This window comes from Crocodylus porosus, unplaced genomic scaffold (genome assembly GCF_001723895.1).
Source record: "Crocodylus porosus isolate Cpor-Errol unplaced genomic scaffold, CroPor_comp1, whole genome shotgun sequence".
In the NCBI taxonomy this organism is placed as follows: Eukaryota; Metazoa; Chordata; order Crocodylia; family Crocodylidae; genus Crocodylus; species Crocodylus porosus.
In genome coordinates this window covers 13,907,889-13,925,996 of record NW_017728907.1, presented here as the reverse complement: position 1 = coordinate 13,925,996, position 18,108 = coordinate 13,907,889, and the positions used below count along the sequence as shown (strand labels likewise).

Sequence of the window (18,108 nt, the reverse complement as noted above, 5' to 3'; positions counted from 1 at the left end):
CAGGAACGGTGAGTCTGGAGGGGTTAGTTTTGTTTTTTTTTCTCAAAGGGCCAGAGCTGGGGCCAGTCAGGCAGCCATGGCTGGGACTGAGGCAATGGGTCAGAGGCTCATGCAGAACCTCCCTCGCAGTGTGGGGCAGTGGAGGGCAGCAGAGATCTCCCCCCTGCCCGGCAGCACCTGCTGAGTCAGAGCTTTTTTTTCCCCAAGTGCTGGGAGCTCGGGTGGGCAGGGCAGCCATTGCCTGGTTGATTTGGCCAAATCAATTTGGGACAGTGATTCAAATCACCAGCTCTGACCACTGTCCCCCAAATCAGATGAATCCAAATCCAAAGCGAATACAAGCCACTTCGCACAGACGTAGGAAACATTTATAATATGGAAGTGAGAATATTATATGCAGTGCCCTAATGTAAATCACAGTTATGATTCTCTGTATATGCTGGGGATTGTAAATGTGCTGGACAAATTAATGGGGTCCTAGGCTGTACAGGGAACCATTACAGGTGCTGCTCAGATTCTTCTACAGAATTCTAATGCACACCGGGTCACAGACATCAGCCAGTGCTAAAATAATAGGATTGATGTGTAAAAAGTTCTTTTCCTTCCTTTTCCACCCTCCAGCTTTTCCAGTTTTACACCTCTTGAAAGCAGAGGGAATAACCAGTGTTAGACATCTGAGAGGTAATTGCATAGGACATTTAAAAAGTAGAAAAACATTTGCTCAGGCCAGATAGAAACCAGATGGAGGAAGAAAGTCAAGACGATATGCAGAAGTGCAGTCAGGAAGAAGACTTCGAGAGGATAAATCTGCTTACAGAAGGTAAGAGTATTATCCAAAGACAACCTGCATATCCCAAGGCTTTTCCCATAACAGCATAGGAAAAGCTCTAATACAGTTCTTCATGGGGGGGGGGCGGGGAAAGTTTGATCTCACTGCTAAGAAGTGGCAATTTGGGGAAACTTGGGGGTCCTCCAGTCATTTTAATTTGCATTCAGGGGTCTCCTGCTGGTTACTCAAATGTAGGACCACCAAGAACTCCACAAGAGAATGCTTCCCTAATGATTAGAGAGACTTCTTACCAGTGGTTGTGAAATGGTTTGGATGCTGTTACACAGCTGGTGGCACAACTGTGGGAAGTGGCCACACTTTAATAGAACAGGAGCTGGGTAGTGTGGATCTGAGATAATCCTGTCCTGAAGTGTCTTAACTTTGAGCCACATAAAGAGTGCTTAAAATCACTTTAAAGTGGTAATGTATGGATAATCCAGGGGTTAAGAGCTCCAGGAGCTACCCAAAATTACTGTGTAACAAGTCCCTAAAGGGGATTTGCCTTTTAAGATAAGCTCCTCCCTCCATTCAATTTCTTGCCTCAAAGGCTAACAGATATCAGGAACAGCTCTCAGTTCTTCCTGCCTGAAACTCAGGGAGCTGCTTGGAGAAGAAAAGAAATGCATGTAAGTGGGGGAAGGAGGAAGGGGCTTTGAGGAGGAAAATGTAAGAAAAGCTACTGACCTGAGCCAGAGAAATAGGAAGAATAGCTGAGAAGAGCAAAACTCCCCTGCAGGTCTTGGGCTATCAGTCCCATTTCTTTAGCTTATTGGACCTGAATATCTTTGACTGAGTGTTAGTAATAATCAGAACAAGCTACAACTGAGAGAGAGAGACAGCGCGCTCACGTGTGCAATATACCTGTCCAGAAAGGTGCCCTGACTTTTCCCAACAGAGCTCTTAGCCATTCTGTTGATAGTGTCTGATTCTTTCCCATTCCATATGCTGATCATATCTGATTCTCTCCCACCTTCACACCCAATACAGGAAACCATGTTAAAAAAAGTGGCAATTATTGGAGCTGGTGTCAGTGGACTGGCATCCCTTAAGTGTTGCCTGGAGGAAGGACTTGATCCCATCTGCTTTGAGCGAAGTGATGACATTGGAGGACTCTGGAATTTCACAGTAAGTGGGGAGTTTGTTTGGTAATGACAAGACACACACATTGCTGAAGACTTTCTGTCTAGCAGCATTCCAGTTTCCTCCTCTTTTCTCCAGTGTGCTTGTACCCTGTATTTGTATATTATTGCATTGCTTTCCCTGAGGTGTATAGACTGCTTGGCTCTTTCAGCCCAGGGGCCTATAATATCTTTACAACAGATTGCCTAATGAAGAGCACCATGCCATTTTGTGGCATTGATCAAAGACGATGTTATCTGTGCTAATACTTGCCCAAATGGATTACAGACTCTCGAGGGCTTATATGGAAAAGAACTAAACATCTACAGTTTCAGAGCCGTGAGCGTTCTGAAATTTTAGGTCTTCAGGTCCTGTAAAAGTTGATTGATGTTAATTACACTCTGCAATGCAATCCCCCCACCCCCCGCCTTCTTATTGCAGCCAGGAAAGTAAGCCACTGGGATGGGTTTTATTGTGCTTTCCACCATTAATAATCACAGTTAACTGAATGCCTTAAAAAAACCACCTTGTTTCAGCTTCATGCATTTCAGAGTGAGGGTAAAGGAGTAATTTAGGGACAAGAAAGAGGTGTAGCCTGAGCCAGTTTAACAGACTATATTACAAGTTTGCTTTGGCAGGCAGCATCAGGGATTTCAGCGTGACAGTGGTTACTCATTCAGCCATTATCAGGGCATCTTTGCTAGGCTTCAATTCAGGTTAGAAAAATACTATGAATTATGAGTGACATGAATAATTGGAGGGAAAAAATTGCTTGGATTTGCCCTCAAATGATTTTATTTCAGTTTTCTCAGCAAACCAAAAAAATGAAAAGCTGGTAAAAATCTTGATTCCACATGTTTTCTATTTGGTGGTTTATAACAAAAATCTGTCTGGCTTTTTTTAAAGTGTTCCTTATAACAGCAGAAGCACAATAAAGGCTATTAATTGAGTTGTTTGTTACTCCAAACCAAAACAGGAAGTCTCTTATTCTTGATTATCTTATTTTATTAAAACAGTAAGATCTTATTTCCATTATGGGATAGTGTTCTGCGTAAAGGTGCAGTGTGAGTTGCAGTCCTGTTTTAACACTGGCTAGAGATTCATGTGCCCATCTCTGGGCCTGTATTTCAAGTTCCCTATTTATAAAATAGGGCGATAACTGAGGTGAGGAAAGATTCAAGTTTGTTCATTGCTATGAAGATAGGTTGATCTCATGGCCAAGTCACCCCAATCTGCATTAAAACCATTGGAAGAAGGCTTTTGAAGGAGATGTCTGAGAGCAATCCTGGAAGTTCTTCATATTGTACATCCCCCATATTGTTCTGTTGGAAGCTAGTCTCTGCCTCCTGCTCCTTCTACCCCCATGGAAAGGCCCTGGGGACCTATGCACGAAGGCTACTGACACTCTTCATCCCTCTGTATTTCCTGGCAGTGGGGTTCCATTGCACTAACCTGCACAGCTGCAGGTCCCAGTTCCCCAGGGGAAGCACTGCAGAAATGTTAATACAAGCTGGGGCATTAGTTCTTCTTCTGAGGGTTCTTCATCAGGCCAAAGTCAGGGGACAGTGATCTTATACAGATACCACTCAGCTACCCCACCCTTTCTCTTTCCTCATCCAGTAGTGGACCTCAGGCTGATAGCAACTACCACCCCAGGACAGAGAGCACAGGGCTGTGAGTCACCCAGCTGTAACTGCCAGAGAGAAATTATAGGAAACAGCCAAAGGCAAGCACAAACCATGGAGTTCATAAAGGAAATGGAAGCCTTCCCCAGGGACTGGATGGCCTCATAAGGCCAGGTCTGAAATGTGGGTGCCTTTGTCTACAATACCACCTGTATAAACCAAGAGGAGGGAGCACCTTCCATTGCCTTTCGGAGCCTGCAGTCCATTGTCATATGTCATCTCCCCCCAGTACAGAAGACCATAGTAAAAGAGTGGCAGTCATCAACTCATTTCCTCTTAAATTTAGGACTAAATTTGAAGGACATTGAATTGGCAGGAAAATAAAGTCCTTTCTCTGTTGAACTGCTACAGCAAAGGTGTTGGCGCTGGTGGCAGCTGCTGCTTTCTTCATACCACCCTTGTAACATACCCCGGTACTGGCTTGCAGAGACTACCCCAAGGAGGCCTAGGGGGATTTCAGTTTCTGTGGCTATTCCAGCTTTAGCTTCCATAGTGACTGCAAAAACACTGTTGAATACCATCTCCAAGTATGGTTCTTTTATGGATCAGTTGCTTAGACTAGGACCGAGGCCCCTGTCTAGTTTCACAGAGGTCACACTGCCTGCATCATGCACTGCCAGGGAGTGCTGGAATGAGACATGTCCAGACAGCTTCTTGGCGCTGCAGGAATTTGAGCTTTGGTAAGTGGTGCTGAGGTGCTCTTCCTTTTAGACACATCTGTGCTGTACTGCTGGGGGGTACAATGCCATGGAGATGCCTTTGTTCAGATAAAACATGACACCAGCCTCAGAGGGTTCTTTGTGATCCTGTCCAATCCTGTGGCACTTCTTTGAAACAGGGCATTAACTCCAACATCTGGGCAAAATACTAATTTAGTAATTCCACTCTACCACTTAACATTTATCCTGCCAGTCTAAAGGTACTTGAGATGTTCACTATAGAGTAATTCATCCCAGATTTTATTCTGCAATAAGAAGCTGACACATGATAGGCTTTTCCACATTGGCTGTTGCCAATAAGCACTATTGCCATGCCTGACCAGTGGCTGACGAGGGTGCCAATTTGTGTTCAGAAAAAGGCTATTCAGGAATGAAATGACCTTTCACTAGCAGCCTTCCAAAACTTGGTCGGCTACCAACTTCCATCTGCATGGAGCCATGCTTGGAGATTAAGCGTTGCACTTGCATCACCACAGCCATAACCAGTCAACATGTCAGCAGTGTAACAGCATCCTGCTAAGTACATCTGGGATTGGCACAGGAGGAAATAGTGTAGAGCTTTTATCTTCAGAGACTGACATGGGAAATAGTGTACCTCCTTCTATCAGTGTAAGGCAAGGGTGTCCAGCAGACAACTCATAGACCAGATCCAGCAAAGGATCCTAAGTCTTTTGCTTCTGACTCCAGTCCAGATATCTCTGGTCTCCTGCTCTCTTTTCATCCCTCAGAGGAACCAGCTCAGTTGCCCCAGGGATTCAGAGCCAGAGTTGGAGTGGATGGAGCTGAAGGGGAAGATAGTTCCTGAGTAAACACAGGTAGTGTGTCCAAGATAGTTTTCAGAATGGTACCGTTAATTAAGCATCATGGGGGATTAACTTAACACATGAATTGTGGCAGCATGAATTTAAAGGGTTAAGACAGTTGAGCAAGCAGCTCTAGTAGATTTCATCTCTTGAACAAAGGGACCCTGAACTATGGATTCCCAGTGTAAATTCTAAATAGATTCCTGTCATAGGGTCAACATTAAATTTTGTTCTCTGAACCATAGTGGTTGCACAATATGATAGTGAATCAATTCAGGGAATTTAGTTGTTACGTATCAGAAGTCAGGTCAGCGGGAGGGCTAAATGGTGGACCTGGCTGCCAGCAGCCTAGCTACTTCCAGCTAGTCCCAAGTGCCTACATGGGCATGACTGCTGGCTTATAAACAGCAGCTCTTTCGGTGTCAAGGAGGTTACTCAACAGGACAGATCATTCGCTGTCTAACCTTGGGCATATGACTCCTTGAACTTAGTTTCCTAGTTTCTGCCTGCTGACGCCTTGTTCCAGACTCCACCCTGGGCCCCTGTGCACCAGATCACCTTGCCAAATCCTAAGGCTTTTGCTCCTGACTCCAGTTCCAGACCTCTGTCCTATGTCAAGTGGCTTCTGGGTCATGGCATTTGTGTTGCTGTCCCTTGCAACTGAGGCGGCCTGCTCTGGACCTCTTGGCCAGTGACTTTGATCTGAATCCCTGCTTCCTCCTCCTGACTTCCCCTGGCTTGAGACTGTTGTGGTATCTGTCCACATCCTGGTCCATCACAAACCCCAGCTTCCTGACCTGCTTGCTCCAGATCCCCTGACTCTATTTGGGACCCTTCCTGTCTAACCTTTTAGATCCCTGATCTCCTGGGTTGTGACCTCTAGGATCAAGTCTGTCTGCCTACATCCTGGTCATACCTCTGACACTATGAGCACTGCTAACAACAACAACTACTTCTTACAATCTCTGGTTTGGTCAGAGGAAGTGCCTCAGGGCTTGGCCAGCTGTTGAAGTTTCTCAAAATGCTTCGTAACTGATGGATCTGACCCTATGAGATGCTAAGCAATCTGGTTTCTCATTGACTTCAATGGAAGGGCCATGCCCTTTATAGATCCTATATGCTTATTCCTTCATTTCCCTGTGAAATGCAGTTGCTCTGGAAGAGCCCCTGGCAGCCATTAGATTCCAACGATTGGTATTTATACGCGCAGAGGTGTTTGACTTAAAAGCCTTTCACTTTAGCTTAGCCAGGCTGTTATGCAAAGAGTCATTAACTTCCTTTGCCATCTTGCGGTTTGCTGTTGAACAAAAGCAGATGTACTTTATGAGGCCTTCTTTATTTATGTAATAAAATAAACTGGTTGTAATGAAAAAAGCAGGACACACCTTCTGTTTATAAAGCTTTTAGAACAGTCCTGTATCACAGCCAAGTTTCTCATGCTAATCTAATAGCACAGGAGTATAATTACTGGTCAACAACACACATTCCTGAGTCTATTATTTGCCCCTTCTTGCTTGTTTATAGGCAGCTGTGTTTAGTTCTCTTTCAGTTGCATAACACTTCTCTCTTCAGATTCCCGTTTGCAGAACCTGGGTATAAATGCACACACATCAGATGAGTTTTAACACTTGATAGGAATGGGCAACACTCAGCTTTATCACTGAAGTCACTGGCAATTTCTAAACTACACATCAAATTAATGCTTACCATAGCATCATGGAGGTGGGGAGGCCGGCATCAATACTCAGTCTCTCAAGTGCCAATGCAGAATTCTCTGCTAATTTTCACTCCACAGTGCTGTATCCACTCTAATTTTAAATGTCCCAAGGAGATAGGGCTTTGGCCTCAAACGGCATTTTTACATGTGATCTGGGAAGCATGGGAGGAGGCGGTACTTTAATTAGAGCGCCACGCTAATTAAAAGTGCCCAAGCATCATATGTATCAGCATCCGCCATGCTGAAAAATGGTGCTGGGGCACTTTGAACTAAAGCTTATTGAACGAGCTTTAGTTCAAAGCACCCCACCACCAGTTTCAGTGCAGGGGATGCTGATGCAGATAATGCTAGAGTCTGCTGGAGCACGTTAATTTCTTTGCTCCAACAGACTCAATTATTTGAGTCTGCTCTGATGCACTGGATTTCCAGCATGTCACAGCCAGTTCCCTGCACGTGTATAGGAGCCCAAAAGGTTACTACAATTTGTTATTAGGGTGCTCTGTAGGTTATACAGAGTTTGAGATGGAGTGTGGCCTCAGGTAGAAGTGGGTGAAATTTTTCAGCCACACTCTTTAGGCGAAATATGTAGATTTTACAACACCAAAAAGCCTCATCTTTTCATGTCAAATTATGCATTTTTGAAAGAGAAACCTAAAACATCCTGCAAAACATCCTGCAGCAAGTTGCAGTAAGGGAAGTTTAAGTTAGAGATTAGGAAAATGTTCTCACCAAGAAGGCAATGAAGCACTGGAACAGGTTATCCAGAGAGGTAGTGAAATCTCCATCCTTGGAGGGTTTTAAGACCTAACTAGACAAAGCCCTGGCTGGGATGATCTAGTTGGGGATGGTTCTGCTTTGAGCAGGGGGTTGGACTAGATGACCTCCTGAGTTCTTTTCTGACCCTAGTTTTCTATTAAATCAAAGCACTTCATTTAAATGGATTTGAATTCTTTTATTTAAATTTATTTTTTAATTGTTTAAAATTGGTAATGTTTTTAAATAACTGAAAAATAAAAATAGTTTCTAATTGGATTGAAAACAAATATATCATTTTGAATAAAATGCAATAAAATTCTTCATGGTTTTTTGTTTTAGCAGAAATGATGGATAATTTCAAATTAGGTTTGACCTGAAACAAAATTGTTTTTGATTTTTAGAAATTGACACCAAACTTAAGAATTCACACACTTCTAATCTCTAGTGACTCCTAGGCTTCAAACTATATGAAAAGCAGTTCATTTTTTGTTATTTCTAGCTCTTCCTTTGATAATGCCTCTTAGAGGAGAAGGTCTCTGTTCCCCTACATCATGACAAAGGTCACTTCCTATGAGAGATAAAGCCATCAAAAATAAACATATCAAGTTTTCCAGTTCAAATGTTTTTCTTTACAACTTTCATCCCATCCCATTGCTTTTGGTTATTTTTCCTTGTACTGTCCCACACAATTCAAGATAAACACCGACTCTGTTGGAATCACTTGAATTTTTGGTCTTGACTTTCAGCGGAATCAGGATTAGACCTTTGTGTTTCACCAGTAAACAAAATAGCTGCGTCCAGAAGAGCATTGCCATGTGGCATGTGGCACCACAGACACAGCATGTTCAGTTGTTCTCTGCTCTTCAAGGGAACAGCCCAGAGGGGTTTTTGACCCCTGGACCAAAAAACCTGTGGAGAAAAAAAGCAGAGTGGTGCACACAGAGGCAGTGTACACCACTCAAAAGCAAAGCCAGGCAGCCTGGAGCTATGGTGAGGCTGCCATCCAGGCTCTGCATGGCAGGGTTGCCGCTGCTGCGGCCCTGGGAGGCCCCCAGAACCCCAGGTAAGGCTGCTGGGTCCAGCACTGTGCTGGCCTCAGCCTCCCCTACCAGTCCTGGGGTAACTTGCCACATGCCAGAGGGTGCGTGGCACAGCCATTCCCCAGGGACAACTAGCGGCAGTGCAAGGTGCACTGACACTAGTTGTCCCCGGGGAACCAAATGTCCGCACCATGTGTGGACATAGCCAATGACTTTCTGCACCTTTCTTACAATTATAATCCTTGGTCAGTTGAGAACCATTGGTAACTTGGCTTTGAAAGTGTGCCTGCATTTAGTATAACATTCAAGCTCTCATTATTCCACCTTACCCAAATCAAGGAAAACCTGAGCTCAGATCTTGCATTGGCTTACAATTGAAGAGTGTGGTTGTGTCCGCCAAGGCCTTAGAATGAAGGCACATTTGTCTACAACAGTGATTTTCAGCCTGTGGTCTGCAGACCCTGGGAGGTCCACAGCCTGTGCCTAAGAGGTCCATGCAAGATGACAATGAAAATTAATTTTCAGATCCTAGAAAAGGCATTCCATTTCCAAAGGGGTCTACACCCCCATCAACATTTTTTAGGGGTCCAAAAATAAAAAAAGATTGAAAACCACTCGTCTAGAACACAAATCAACTAACAGGTAATATTCAGGGTAGCAGCAGAATGCACTAGGTCTTTCCAGGCATTCAAGGAGAGACTGCCCATGCCCAGAAGGAGCAAGACAAACGGGGCTGTCAGGGGAAGATGGTCAAACAGATGCACTTAAGAGATCATAATAGAAATGGGTCTTTAGGGGGAAATTTAATATGGAGGGGGGTAGACAGCTGGCAGATTAGCTCAGGGTTGTGCATATGGGGAAAGAGGTTCTGAGAAGTTTGTAATTTGGGAAGTCTATGTAAAGCTTACACCTGTTGGTCAATATTATGAAGTGGCTACTATGAAAATTCATGAAATGCCTCTGTGTATCTGACTCGGCAGGCAAGGCCTGTAATATACACCAACTGGACTAAGGACTGTAATGGATATTTACCATTAATGACTTGACTTTGGCCAATGGATGCTCTGCTATAGAGATTGGCTGAAACTGGGAGAGCCAGTTTGCTCTCCCTACCTGGAATAATAACAATCACACCAGTATAATTGTGTCATTTGTCAATGCCCTGAATTTCTCCCTGTTTATAGCAAGTCTTGCAGCTGCCTTCAATGATGAAGTTTTTGTAAACTTTTGTGGGTTCTTCTCTTTAGGAACATACAGAGGAGGGCAAAGCCAGCATCTACCATTCCGTGTTCACCAACTCCTGCAAAGAAATGATGTGCTATCCTGACTTTCCTTTCCCTGATGATTATCCAAATTACATGCACAATACTAAGCTCCAGGAATACATAAAGATGTTTGCCAAACACTTTGATCTTTTGAAATACATAAAGTTCAAGGTAAGAACATACTGATGCAAAATCCAGCATGTGGAGAGTTTGAGCCATGACTCCACATACTACCTATCCTATAGAAAAGTGGTTCCTACCGGATAAGCAGTACTTAGTAGGGCCTGTGCAAAGTGGATGCTGATTCAATTTGAGGACGATTCAGCCTGATTTTGGTAGCCGAACTTCCAAATCCAAATCAAATCAGGAGACCAATAAAAAGGTCCAAATTGATTTGAAGCTCTCTGAATCAATTCGGAAAACATTCAGAGAGCTTTGGAGATTCAGGCAGTCCCCACTTGCTGCCGCAGGAAGCTGGACCTAGACTCTGTGCCTGTAAATGGGGGGCGGGGCCTGAAGAGGGGGGAAGGGACCATGGGGGGACCCCCACCAGGCCCCATCCCTTGCCTACTCCTCCAGCCCCCTTAACACCCCCCGACTCCCGCCTGCTCTCCCAGCCGCACTATGGCTGCCCTGCCCAGCACCAGCTCCCAGCTCTTTAAAAAAAAAAGGCCCACATTCACCAGCTGCTCCAGCAGCCATTGGGGATTCTGGGGGCTCATGGCAGAGCGCCCCCACACACAAAGCACAGGTCAGCAGGGTGCATCGGGGATTGCCTCCCCACCTGGCAGGAGCCAGTGAGTGCGGAGCTTTGTTTTTTGCCAGGCAGGGCAGCCATTGATGAGGCTGGGAGAGTGAGCAGTGGATGGGGCCTGTTTGATTCAGAGATTTGGCCAATTCAGCAGTGGCTGAAATCTCCGAATCAAATTCAGCTGAATCGATTCAGGATTACTTAGCAGCCGTGCACCTGTCTGAGCACAGTGGCTGTGATTACAGGCAAACACAATGTAAGCTTAGAAAAAGAATTATGCCCTTACAAGCCTTATTGCACAACGGCATAATCAGGCCTAATTAAGTAATTCTGAATAACTAGTAGAGGTGTCACTGTGCCTGTGGGTAGTTCACAAACAGGAAAGGGACAGACTATTGTACATCATGACTGTGTCAGCCTTTTATCTGCCAGGTGTTCTTTGTGTGAAAGAATTAGACAGGAGGTACATGCGTGATCATTCAATACCATTTAAGCCTTTCTTCTGTTTATATAAAAACAAAGAGAGAGAGAGAGAGAGCTTGTCAACCATTCAAAGTCATATTGGTGACTTAGATGACAAATAACCTGTGCAATGATCTATCAACATCATTTCCCAATCACAAGCTGAATTTTCTTTTGCACAAAACTTTAACTGAGTTATGTCCTATTATAAATATAGTAAATATGTAAACAAGCAAAATCTGTTTGAAGGTAAATCACCAAAAGGATAAGTGAATGCTAAGTGGAAACAGCAAAATGATTTCTTATATATACTAAAGCTTGCTGAAAATGTTCTACTGGAAAATGTTTCTGTTAGACAAATCAGAATATTCTATCTCAAATTCCTGGAATGTGTTCCTTTATGGAAAAATATTTTGAAGAAAAACATAAAGCAGAACCACTTCTCTCTCAACAAAAAAGAACAGTTAAGTTTTTCATTTCAAAATGTCTTTTATTTTTAAATGTATTTTATGTTAAAATTTACAATGAAAGAAGAGAATAAATTCAGACAAATGTAATAGACCTTTTACTCTTTATTTTAATTAAATTCTATCTGAAGTATTTCAACTAACATGAGACAAACTTTTAGAATAATTCATAGAATTCAGTTTTGAATTTCATTCTGATCTGGAATGGAAAACAACTGAATTTTTAGTATCTCCTAGAAAGTGGGCATTCTCATTCAGCTTCAGTTTTAATGAATCATTGAATCTTATCCACTGAGCTATTATGCATGCCCCTCAAAAGTGAAATATCCACTGAAGTCAGTAGTGCAATTTCCATTGACTTTAATGAGGATAAGATTTCACTCGGCTCTCTCCAGCGAATCCACGACACTCACAAAAATATCTGCCTAAAGATCTGTGTATGTAACATGCAAATTATGTTTGTTTGTTCCCTTTTAAGACCATGGTCATCAAGGTAACAAAAAGCCCTGATTTCTCCCTCACTGGCCAGTGGGATGTTATTACAGAAAATGATGGGAAGGAAGAGTCCTCTGTATTTGATGCTGTCATGGTTTGTTCTGGGCACCATGTATATCCAAATTTCCCAGCTGAACAATTCCCTGGTAAGTTACATTTTCGTAGTGCATGCATTATAGCTAAAACTGGTCAAAAAAATTATTAAAATATCCCATCCCCACCCCACAAAAATGACTTTTTGATATAAAAGAAAGTTGTTGACATTTTTTTTTATTGTGGTTAACATGTTCTACCCATCAATTTGGGCAGGTGCATGAGCCAGCCCTGAAGTGCATGGATTAAGAGACAGCAGTCTGGCTTTGAGACCTAAACTGTCAGAGGTTTAGTTTGCATGAGCATGCAGAAGCATGGATGATGATTGCAAACATCTCTGTTTGCAACAATCATCAGCAAAATGTTCCGTACCAGATTATGGTCTCAGTAATTTGGGGTACTCATTTATTCTTACAGAGGAATAAACCAATCATAACGTGGTCCTCAGCTAAAGGCACTGGCAGAATCTTTATTCCTGGCAAGACAATAATCTTGGCATCTAGGACTGGACCCCCTAAAGGGCAGCTTCTGAAGGCCTTGCCTGCAAGCTTGTCCTGCAATTCCCCAGTCTCCTTTATGATTCACTCTCTTGGTTCACTCACCTGACACACCTTGCTGAAATAGTCTCCAGGGCTATGATTTTAAAAGTTCATGTTATGACTCCTTGACTGGGTTAAGTCTCTGGTGCCTTTTCCCACTCAGGCTCCTGTGTCTCACTAAAAGAGATAATAATCAAAAAGAAGAAAACGTCACAGTGGGCAGGGCATGCTGCTTTGCAGCCCCCTGTCCTCCCTTCAGCCTGGACTCCTAGTCTACTGGTGGTTATAAACCAGCAAACCCCACTGGATATCTTGATAGCCCTTAACAAACAAACAAAAAAATCATAGTTTCATAGTTTCTAGGGTCAGAAGGGACCTGAGTAGATCATCTAGTCTGACCCTCTGCCGTGGCAGGAAAGAGTACTGGGGTCAAATGACCCCAGCAATGTGTTCATCTACAATCCATCAGGTGCCTGTGAAAAATCATTCATTAAATCCTCATTCTTGCAAATGCACTCGCACTCCACAGGCAGAAGCACCTCCTGGTGGACTCAAGCTCCCCTCCTCCTGCAGGAATGCTCTCGTTTTCGTCTACAGCCAGAGCTAATGTGTCCCTCTTCCCTGGAGGTGAGCCTAGATATGCAGGCCAGCCCCTCCCTGCAGGTCAGCTGACCTGGCTCTCTTCACAGCATCTAGGGCTGCTTTCATCCCCCTCAGCTGCCCAGGACCCAGCCTGGAGGCAGCAGAATACTGGGCGGCTGAGGGAGATGAAATCAGCCCTAGACACTGTGAAGCGAGCCAGGGCAGCTGAGCTGCAGGGAAGGGCTGGCCTGCATATATAGGCTAACCTCCAAGGGAGAGGGACACACTGGCTCTGGCTGTAGAAGAGAACAGAGCTAAAAAAGGATGGGGTAATTGCCTATGTGAGTGCTCTTGCCCAGGAGTAAACTAAAGCTAGTCTGTGGTCTCAGCCCTCTTCTATAGAGGGACAAGTTGACCTGTGTTAGCTTCTGCTTCCCACAGGTTTGCACATGGGACTTAACGAGGAGGAGCCCATGTGCAGTAAAGCCTGCCTACCTTTACTTTGTTGTAAAATGATTGTGTGCACAAGCTCTTAGACAGCCAGATCCTAGGGTGAATTCACAACACAACAAGCCTGTACAATCACCTTTTTAACTTGAGGGGGGAAAGTAAATTTGCTTTGCAGAGAAAAACTACTGACCCTTTCAGCGCTTCAGCACTTTTTTCATGTGCTCGGGGGCAGCAATGCGGCTGGTGCTTTAACTAGAGAGGCTCCAACAGCCATTTTAATTAAAGTGCCCACCTCATGTTGAGTATCAAACAAGCTTTAGTTAAAGCACCCCTCCCACCATTTTAAAGAGCAGGGGCACTGATACATGAGACACAGAAGCTGGCTGGAGCATGCTAATTAGCACACTCCAGCAGACTTAATTGAGTCTACTCTCATGTGCTGTAATTACAGCACATCAGAGCAGCCTCTGGGCATGTCTACAGGCACCCCCACAGTCTGCACTGGCTTCCTATAGCTTGTCACAGTTCAAAATGCTGAATTTGACCTGCAAAGCCCTAAGTGACCTGAGTCCTATGTACCTAAGGGGCCACTTCCTTCCTTCAGATCCTTCAGGTCAGCTGAGAACGACCTCCTGCAATTACCATCTGTGTGCCATGGCCAAAGCACATAAGAGGTTGTTCTTGGTTGTTGCTTCTCACCTCTGAAACACCTTCCAACTGGAGGCCTTCCAGAATACAAGCCTGCCCATATTTCTGAACTGGTATAAGACCTTTTAATTTGGGCAGGTTTTTAGCAGGTGGAGTTAAACTTTGGATATTTTGTAGGGAATTGTTTTGTTATTTTATCTATTTTTCTTTCTTTGTTCTTGTAAGCCACCCTGAGCCTTTTTGGGAAAAATATCAAATAAAATAAACCTACTGCAAAGGGGTGTACCAACAAAAACGGTAAATCTCCCTATTGTATTCACCAAGTAGATTCATTTGTTTTCTACTCTTCCATTCAGGGATTAAAAAGTTTAAAGGCAGCTACTTCCACAGCCGGGAATACAAAGGTCCAGAAAAATTCAAGGGGAAGAAAGTGCTTGTGGTTGGATTGGGAAACTCTGGCTCTGATATTGCTGTTGAGCTTAGTCACACAGCGTCTCAGGTACAGTTCCCTATATAGTTCTGGAGTTTTCAGGTCTGAGGATGGATACATATATTTAGGGGGAGGGGAAAGGCAGGGCTTTTGGAGCTGCCTGATTGATTTGGACATCCAAATCAATGGTAACTGGGCATCGAGATCTCCTACGTGGCTTTGAAGATCCCAAATGCAATACAACATTGTAATGGTAACACTCTAAAGCAGGGGTGGGCAAAATCTGGCCCTCAGGGCAGATTGGGCCTGTAGTGGACTCTATTTCCCAGCAGCCCCTGCAGCAGCAGCTCCTTCTGGCTGCCACTGCTGGACACACCAGTGCTGCCTGGGCACCCTGGCCCATCTGCCCCACACTCACTGCAGGAAACAGGACCTGCAAAGGCAGGGCACACAGCCAGGTGGCTGGGATGGGCCCAGTGTGGGGCCAGGGAAACCCCGGGATCTTGGGACGGGGAGGAATCCAGAGCTGGGCTGCAAGCCCCTGCCCACATGGCCCTGTAATGAATGTGGATTCCACGGGCAGGGGCATGCAGGGAGCAGATTGTGACTCTGCCACGGCCCCTCACTATCACTGCCCCAAGATCCCAGCCCCAGAGCAGCTCTCCGCCCAGCCAGGTGCCCTACCCATGCAGCTGCTGTCCAGCTGGTCTCCATGACAACCAGGCAGGGGCTGCTGGGAAATGGAGTCCAGTCACCAGCCAGATTTGCCATTTTGCCCACCCCTGTTCTAAGAGATTACATCACTGGATGCAAATTGAAATCAAACATAATCCAAGCATGTAATTCTCAGTGGGCTACCTCTATAACATATACGACATTATAATGCATCTTCCATACTGAGGTCAGCAGTTCTTGATTTGAGCTGGTCAAACACCGAAGTGGAAATGATTCAACTACTGTTTCCTTTCTGTTGTACAACATTAAGTGTGTAAATACACAGAAGTGCATAAAACCAGAGAAGTGAAACTGACTTCACTAGAATGGGCTCTACCAGTGATAGTTTTTCTGTATTTGCCCCTCCAAAACCGTCATAATTAAACACTTCTTTGTTCTTTTTTAAAGGTTTATCTTAGCTCCAGGAGTGGCTCCTGGGTGATGAGTCGTGTTTGGGATGATGGTTACCCATGGGATATGCTGTATGTAACTCGCTTTGAAACCTTTGTCCGAAATTCCCTCCCAACCTCCATCAGTGACTGGTTGTATGTAAAGAAGATGAATCAGAAGTTTAAGCATGAGAACTATGGCTTGATGCCTTTAAATGGGTAATTTTATGGCAGTTTTATTACAAAATATTGGAGAAAGAAAGAAAAACCTTGTTTAGCTTTGAAGATGCAGTTCCTGTGGTACTCTAACTGAACTCTAGCTTGTGTAGAAGAGCTATTTACCACAAGGTGAAGGGAAAAGAAGTCCACTGTGCATCAGATGCTCTAAGGTAACTGACCACATGACATGGTCTTTTCCAGAGTCAAGTGGAAGTTAAACCTTAATAATTTAGTCTCTTGCATTTAGAAGTAAGCTACTGCTGTTTAGCTTTTATCCACCACACAGTGGGTGTGCATCTATATGAGACATTAAATGCACAGTAGACTAATTCTACTATGCATTAGCATGTCACAGCAAAAGCCATGCTAATGCACAAATGCACAGTAGAATTAGTCTACTGTACAGTAGCATCACAAAAAAAAAGGTGCTCCAGCACTATTGTGCCAGTTACTGCGCATTCAGTTAGTACTTGTAATTGCAAGTACTAAACTGAATATGCAGTAACCACAGTACATTAATGAACATGTAGATGCGCCCGGTAAGGAGGCCTGTGTGAATAGGGAAATATTTGATTCAGATTCAGATTCAACCAATTCGGAGGGCAGTGATTTGATTTGGTGATTCGAATCACTGCCCCCATTCAATTCGGCTGAATCAGAATCGGAAATTCGGCACTGTTTCAGCGCTGATTCGAAGATTCAGATTGTCTGGGGAGGAGCAGGCACAGCCAGGTGGCTGCAAGTTCTCCCGTGGGTCCTCTGGCTTTGATTGCCTCCCACCAGGCAGGGGGAGCCCTGGGAAAAGCCCCCATGGCTGCCCTGCCTGGCCCCATCCCCTGCCCATCCCAGCCTCCTGGCACTTAAAAAATAACCAAAAAACCCTACACTTACTGGCTGCAGCAGTGGCGATCAGCTGCGTGGGAACTCCCCTCCCCCAGTCCGCGCAATTGTCCATGGAGGGACACTCCCGCCAGTTGCTGACTGATGGCTGGGGGGTCAAGTGGCCAGAAGGGGTGCACCCAGAAGTACCAGTGGCACTTCTCCTGCCACCCCACTCCCCAGCCAGTGGTCTTAGGGGGGGCACCAGCGCTTCTGCCTGCTCACCCTGCCCATCGTCTAAGTGGGGAACGCTGGCTGTGAGGGGGTGCACCATCACTTTCAGGGGGTGCACATGCACCCCCATGTACCCTCTATGCATTGCCACTGAACAGGTTGTAGGGCTGTGCGAAACAGCACCATTTCATTTCGACTTCCATTTCACCGTTTTGATGAGACAGTGTTTCATTTTGATGTTTTATTTTATTTTGAAGCACTCTTCCGTTTTGTTTCGCCAAAACTGTTTCAACAATGTTTTGACGTTTCACCCATAGGCTATAATGGGGAATCATGAAAATGCCTATAACATTGTCATTTCTTGTCTGATTCAGATGAAAATTGCACTGGTAGCCCCTTCTGAGGGCATGAAGCCTGTCAGGTTTCAAATAGATAGGTGCAGAAGTTTCTGGGAAACTGCACCTCAAGATACTGACAAGTAAAACTCATGGCACTTGCCAGCAGCAGCAGTCTACTGTCATCCTGCACACAGATCTGGGGGCCCACACCCCCAGGAGGGCTGTGGGGCTATGCTGGACTCCTCCCAGGGGTGCAGGCCCCTGGATCTGTGCTCAGGATGACAGGAGGCTGCTGCTGCTGCCTGGGACCAGTGCTGGGCATAGTCCGCGCCCAGGGCTGGAAAGACTGCTGATTCGGGGGCCTGCACCCCCAGAAGGAGTCTGGCAGTACTAGGAGGGCAAACTGAGCTCCGTGGGGCTGGCAGAACCAGTCAGAACGCAGTCTTGCTTCTCCCTGCCTCCTGCTACCAGGTTGCACTCTGACCAGCTCTGCCAGCCCCAGGGAGCTCAGCCCAGTGGCAGGAGGCAGTGGGAGAGCCAATGGT

The 18,108-nt window shown here is 45.0% G+C and overlaps 1 protein-coding gene across 1 annotated transcript in view; it reads left to right on the top strand.

Annotated features, from left to right (window-relative positions):
• Positions 1 to 1,351: 1,351 nt before the first annotated feature.
• LOC109307120 (dimethylaniline monooxygenase [N-oxide-forming] 3-like) overlaps positions 1,352 to 18,108 on the top strand; it is a 23,895-nt gene continuing 7,138 nt past the window's right edge. Inside the window, exons 1-6 of the mRNA XM_019530815.1 lie at positions 1,352 to 1,455; positions 1,817 to 1,954; positions 9,916 to 10,104; positions 12,092 to 12,254; positions 14,777 to 14,919; positions 15,973 to 16,172. Of these exons, the coding sequence (XP_019386360.1) occupies positions 1,450 to 1,455; positions 1,817 to 1,954; positions 9,916 to 10,104; positions 12,092 to 12,254; positions 14,777 to 14,919; positions 15,973 to 16,172 (839 nt within the window). The 5' untranslated portion in view covers positions 1,352 to 1,449. The remainder of the gene's footprint in view (positions 1,456 to 1,816; positions 1,955 to 9,915; positions 10,105 to 12,091; positions 12,255 to 14,776; positions 14,920 to 15,972; positions 16,173 to 18,108) is intronic.